Below are 5835 nucleotides of genomic sequence, written 5' to 3' on the forward strand. Positions count from 1 at the left end.
GCGTCCAGACTCTGAGTCCGCCCTCCCCAACAGCCTCCTTCCCGGCGTCCCCACCTGCAGCAGCGGCACAGCCCTCTGGACCATGCCACCAAGGCCACCCGGAACCCAACCCGGTGGCAGGCAACACCTTCACGGTGGACGATGTCGAGCTCATGCTTGACCAGCTGCTGACGGAACTCCAGGCTGAACAGGAGGACCAGGACACTCTGGATCCCCACGTCCCGTGGGAGGACATTGATCCAACCCTTGACTTGCCCCTGGACCAACAAGAATACCAGACCCTGCTGCTGGATCTGCTCTGAAACTCAACACAGCCAGGCTTCATCCTCATGCCCCATGCCTCTCATCACTTGACCTGTGTTCACCAAGCACCTACGGACTCCCTGTGTTCCCCAGGGGGAGGCCACGGCTGAGAGCCTGGCAGGAGGAGCGGGCAGCACCCAAGCCCAAAAAGGCCTTCGCAGGCCTCCATGCCAGTCAGTAGAGGGAAAGAGTGTGTGTTACACAATCACCGCCACGCCAGAGCCTCCACTCTGCCATAAGCTCTGCTCCTCAGCACACTGTAACTTCCCCAAACCCCTTGACCCTTCAAGACTCGGCTCTGAAGACCCGACACCGCACACATCCCCTCACACAGTCCACCCGAGGCTCAGAAAACCAACAACCGATATTTGGGTTTCCTGTTCCTTCTTCTTTTCTCTCCTTTCTTCCTCTTCCCTACCGCTGCCCCTCCACCCTTTCTTTCTTCTGTTTGTGAGGCAGTGTCCTGGAAATCCATAGGTACACCCGTCCTGCCCGGCAAACCACAGGGATGCACCTGCTTCTACCTCCCTGGCTCTGCGATTCAATGCCCGTGCTCCTACAGCAAGCATCCCACTCACGTTCTCCGCACACAGACCCGTTCCCTCCTCTCATCTTCCAAGTCTCTAGTCCCCTGATAGCTGCCATTCTGAGGCCATTCTTTTTTAGAATGATCTATTGAAATATATATGTATATACTCTTTTTTACGAGTTCATTTAATTTTACATATCAGCCAAGGGTTTCCCCTGTCTTCCCCCGTACCACCGCCTCCCCAGCCTTCACCCCAGCCCAGCCCCCACCCCCAGTCCCATCTCCTCCAGGCCAGAGACTCCCCTGGGGATTCAGCTCAACCTGCCAGCTTCAGGCCAGCCAGGTCCAGACCCCCCCAAACCCCGCCCGTCCCAGGCTGAGCAAAATGTCCCCGCAGGAGCCCCAGGTTCCAAACAGCCAGCTCATCCACTAAGGACAGGTCCGGGTCCCACCGCCTGGGTGCCTCCCAAACACTTCAAGCTATTCACTTGTCTCACTCATGCAGAGGCACTGATCCAGATGAGGGCTCCTCAGCTTTTGCTTCCTAGTTCATGTGTTTCCATTAGTTTGGCTATTTGTCCCTGTGCTTTTTCCAATCTTGCTTCCAACTCTTCTGGCTCTCACCATCCCTCCTCTTTCTCGCCAATTGGACTCCCGCAGCTCCAGCTCCACCTGGGGCCTGGCAGTGGACCTCTGCATCCACTTCCATCAGTGATTGGATGAGAGTTCTAGCACGACCGTTAGGGTGTTTGGCCATCCCACCACCAGACTAGGTCAGTTGGGGCTTTCTCTCCACCATTGCCAGTAGTCTACAGGAGGGTCTCTTTGAGGATTGCTGGGGACCTCTCTAGCACTTTGCTTCTTCCGAGTCTCAGCTGCTCTTCACTCATCATGGGCTGTCGATCCTTGTTCTCCCTTTCTGTTCTCGATCCAGCTGGGATCTCCTGCTCCCCTAAGCTCTCTTGTCCTCAGACCTTGCCCTTCATTACCCCCACTCACGTCCACCTGGTCCATGGAGTTCTCATCCATTTCTCTGTCCTTGGGCCATCCCTGTGTCTCTCTTTGGGTCCTCTTTTCTTGGTAGCCTCCCTGGAGTTGTGAGTAGCAGGCTAGTCATCGATATTTTACATCTAGTAACCTCCTAGGAGTGAGTCCATACCACGTTTGTCTTTCTGACTCTAGCTTACCTCACTCGGGACGCTTTTTTCTAGATCCATCCATATGCCTGCAAACTTGAGGCCATTCCTGTAGCTTTTGGAAAACAACCCCTTAGCAATCCGACTCTCCCTCTGACGAATATGCCATGTCCCCTCTCCTCAGTCTCTTTGGATTCATTTTAGTTTGAAGTCTCTTGGTTAGATGTTAGGATAGCTCCACCAGCTTGCTTGCTTCTTAAGGCCATTTGACTGGAAAGACTTGAGCCACCCTTGACTTTTAGGGAATGTGTGCCCTCAGGTTGAAGTGTGTTTCTTGTGTGCAGCAGAAGGGTGGATTCTGTTTTGGTATCTATTGGGTGAGCCTGTACCTTTCTTTAGGCAAATTGAGTTTTCTGATATTAATGGATAGTAATGATCAGTGACTGTTAATTCCTGTTATTTTGGGTGGTATTGTTGTGTGTTTCCCTTCTTTGGTATTTGTTGTTGTGGGATTATGTATTGTCTGTGTTCCCCTGGGTGCATCTAACTTCCTCCGTTGGGATTTTCCCTTCTCGGCCCTGGACCACCCCAGTCTCTCTCCACCCTCTCTCTGACCTTGAGTCTGAGTATGTGCCTGTTTGCAGGGGCCTCTCTGAGTGCTTCTCGAATTCCTCTTTACTGTGGAATTTTGCTCCAAGGATAGGTTCATTGTCTGTGAGATCCCCTCATCCTCCAATCCTAGCCAGACTCAGAAAGCCAGGGAAAGGATAGGAAATCCTGGAGCCAGACGGAGGAGGTGCTTGTTTCTGTGGAGGTCAACGTAGGGGGTGGACACATTAGCAGGGACCCTTCTCCACGGAGTATATCTAAAGCCCTACGAGTGGCAATCAACATGGCTTCCGTGCGGCTTTGAGGGCCTGTGAGGCAGTCCCATGGGATTAGCGGATTAGCGGATTAGCTGCTGCAAACCTTCTCTAGGACCTTGGAGAGCATGCTGATTAGCAGGTCTTAGGAAGGCCACCGGTTTCAGGCCAAGCAGCCTTAGGGTGGGGTTAATCTGCTTTAGGGTGGGTTTTCCCAAAATGGATAGGCAGGAGTGCCCTTGGAGTGGGAGTGCTCAGGCGAGAAGTGCCTGTGTCTTCCATGGAGAGGTTCTCCAACCTCCCTGGACTCTTGAGGTCCCCTTCAGGGTCCCTTTGGCGGAGGTGGCGTGCTCTGCACCCGTGGACATCCCGGCTGACCTCCTGGCAAGCAAGCGGGCTGCGGCTCCCCTCCCCACCCACGGCCCCAGCCTGGTTCCCCACCCTGGGCTGCGCTCCAATCCCAGGCTGCCCCAGGCGCCAGGCCCCAGGCAGCAGGTTAGTGGGCGGGGCCGCCAGCCAGGCTATAAAGCCCTGGGACCACTCCTGGAGGCACTCATTCCAGGCTGGCGCCTTCCTGCTGAGCGGTCCTGCTTAGACTCGCCAGTGGCAGGAGTCCTTTGAGGCTTCCCAGGCCGGATGGAAGATCCAAGCAGCAATCTGGGGGACAGCACTGGGGCCCTGGCATCCCGGCGCAAAAGGACTGTTTGGGACGCCTGGCAGCAGGAGGCGCTGCTGACAGCTTTCGCCAGGAACCCTTACCCGAGCTTCAGGGCCAGGCAGGACCTGGCCAGCGAAATGGGGCTGCCTGAGTCCCGCATCCGCGTGTGGTTTCAGAACCGCCGCAATCGCACAAGGGATGAGCGCCCAGGCCCCGAGGGGTCGGCGGGTCCAAGCGGGCTAGGTTCCCCGCAGCGACGCCAAGAGCCCGGTGCCAGGGCACGAGGTGGAAGAAGAAGGCCCGAGGAGGGACGCACCAGGCTTCGCACTCGACTCAGCCCTGCACAGCAGACCATCTTGCTCCGAGCCTTTGAAAAGGACCCACGCCCGACATATGATGCCAGGGTGAAGCTCGCCCAAGAGACCGGTTTGCCTGAGGACACAATCCACATCTGGTGTCAGAACCCGAGAGCACGCCACCCTGGTGGTGGCAGGGGCACAGCTGGAGGTCAAGACTCGCTGGCATTGGGGCCGCCGCCTCCACCGCCCCAGCTGTCGCTGCCTCTGCCTCCACCGCCTCGGAGCCCACAGCCTTCACCTGGGCCCACTGGGGAACCGGAAGGAGCACCATGCGGCTGGGAGACGGAGCAGCATGCCCAAGACAGCCTGTTGCCACCGGCCGCTGCACTAGTCGTGGGCGTCCAGACTCTGAGTCCGCCCTCCCCAACAGCCTCCTTCCCGGCGTCCCCACCTGCAGCAGCGGCACAGCCCTCTGGACCATGCCACCAAGGCCACCCGGAACCCAACCCGGTGGCAGGCAACACCTTCACGGTGGACGATGTCGAGCTCATGCTTGACCAGCTGCTGACGGAACTCCAGGCTGAACAGGAGGACCAGGACACTCTGGATCCCCACGTCCCGTGGGAGGACATTGATCCAACCCTTGACTTGCCCCTGGACCAACAAGAATACCAGACCCTGCTGCTGGATCTGCTCTGAAACTCAACACAGCCAGGCTTCATCCTCATGCCCCATGCCTCTCATCACTTGACCTGTGTTCACCAAGCACCTACTGACTCCCTGTGTTCCCCAGGGGGAGGCCACGGCTGAGAGCCTGGCAGGAGGAGCGGGCAGCACCCAAGCCCAAAAAGGCCTTCGCAGGCCTCCATGGCAGTCAGTAGAGGGAAAGAGTGTGTGTTACACAATCACCGCCACGCCAGAGCCTCCACTCTGCCATAAGCTCTGCTCCTCAGCACACTGTAACTTCCCCAAACCCCTTGACCCTTCAAGACTCGGCTCTGAAGACCCGACACCGCACACATCCCCTCACACAGTCCACCCGAGGCTCAGAAAACCAACAACCGATATTTGGGTTTCCTGTTCCTTCTTCTTTTCTCTCCTTTCTTCCTCTTCCCTACCGCTGCCCCTCCACCCTTTCTTTCTTCTGTTTGTGAGGCAGTGTCCTGGAAATCCATAGGTACACCCGTCCTGCCCGGCAAACCACAGGGATGCACCTGCTTCTACCTCCCTGGCTCTGCGATTCAATGCCCGTGCTCCTACAGCAAGCATCCCACTCACGTTCTCCGCACACAGACCCGTTCCCTCCTCTCATCTTCCAAGCCTCTAGTCCCCTGATAGCTGCCATTCTGAGGCCATTCTTTTTTAGAATGATCTCTTTAAATATATATGTATATACTCCTTTTTATGAGTTCATTTAATTTTACATATCAGCCATGGGTTCCCCTGTTTTACCCTCTACCTCCGGCTCTCTGCCCTCACCCAAGCCCAGCCCCCACCCATTCCCATCTCCTCTAGGGCAGAGACTCCCCTGGCGATTCAGCTCAACCTGCCAGCTTCAGGCCAGCCATGTCCTGTCCCCTCCTCCCAGACTGAGCAAACTGTCCTCACATAAGCCCCAGTTTCCAAATAGCCAGCTCTTGCACTAAGGACAGGCCAGGTCCCACCGCCTGGGTGCCTCCCAAACAGTTCAATTGTTTCCATTGTCTCACTCATGCAGAGGCACTGATCCAGATGAGGGCTCCTCAGCTTTTGGTTCATAGTTCATGTGTTTCCATTAGTTTGGGTATTTGTTCCTGTGCTTTTTTCAATCTTGCTTCCAACTCTTCTTCCTCTCACCATCCCTCCTCTCACAGTGACTGGAGAGGCTATCCTGGATCTGCACTAGGTCCTCTGCATATATTTTATGGTGTTTTTGTAGTTTTTGTGGGACTCCTAACAGTGGTGGCCAGTGTGTCTCTTTATGTTTTGTATGCTCTTGGGACTCCTTTCTTCTCAGTGGGTTGTCTTATCTATTCTTGATATGAGGGCTTTTGTCTTGTCTTATTCT

General features: G+C 55.8%; 1 protein-coding gene across 1 annotated transcript; it reads left to right on the forward strand.

Annotated features, from left to right (window-relative positions):
• The first annotated feature begins 3467 nt into the window (after positions 1-3467).
• Positions 3468-4487, forward strand: LOC118575155 (double homeobox protein 4-like). Its single transcript, XM_036175825.1, has 2 exons — positions 3468-3709; positions 3767-4487. The coding sequence occupies exons 1-2, from the start codon at positions 3468-3470 to the stop codon at positions 4485-4487; spliced, it is 963 nt and encodes a 320-aa protein (XP_036031718.1).
• Positions 4488-5835: the final 1348 nt, after the last annotated feature.

Source organism: Onychomys torridus, unplaced genomic scaffold (assembly GCF_903995425.1).
Source record: "Onychomys torridus unplaced genomic scaffold, mOncTor1.1, whole genome shotgun sequence".
In the NCBI taxonomy this organism is placed as follows: domain Eukaryota; kingdom Metazoa; phylum Chordata; class Mammalia; order Rodentia; family Cricetidae; genus Onychomys; species Onychomys torridus.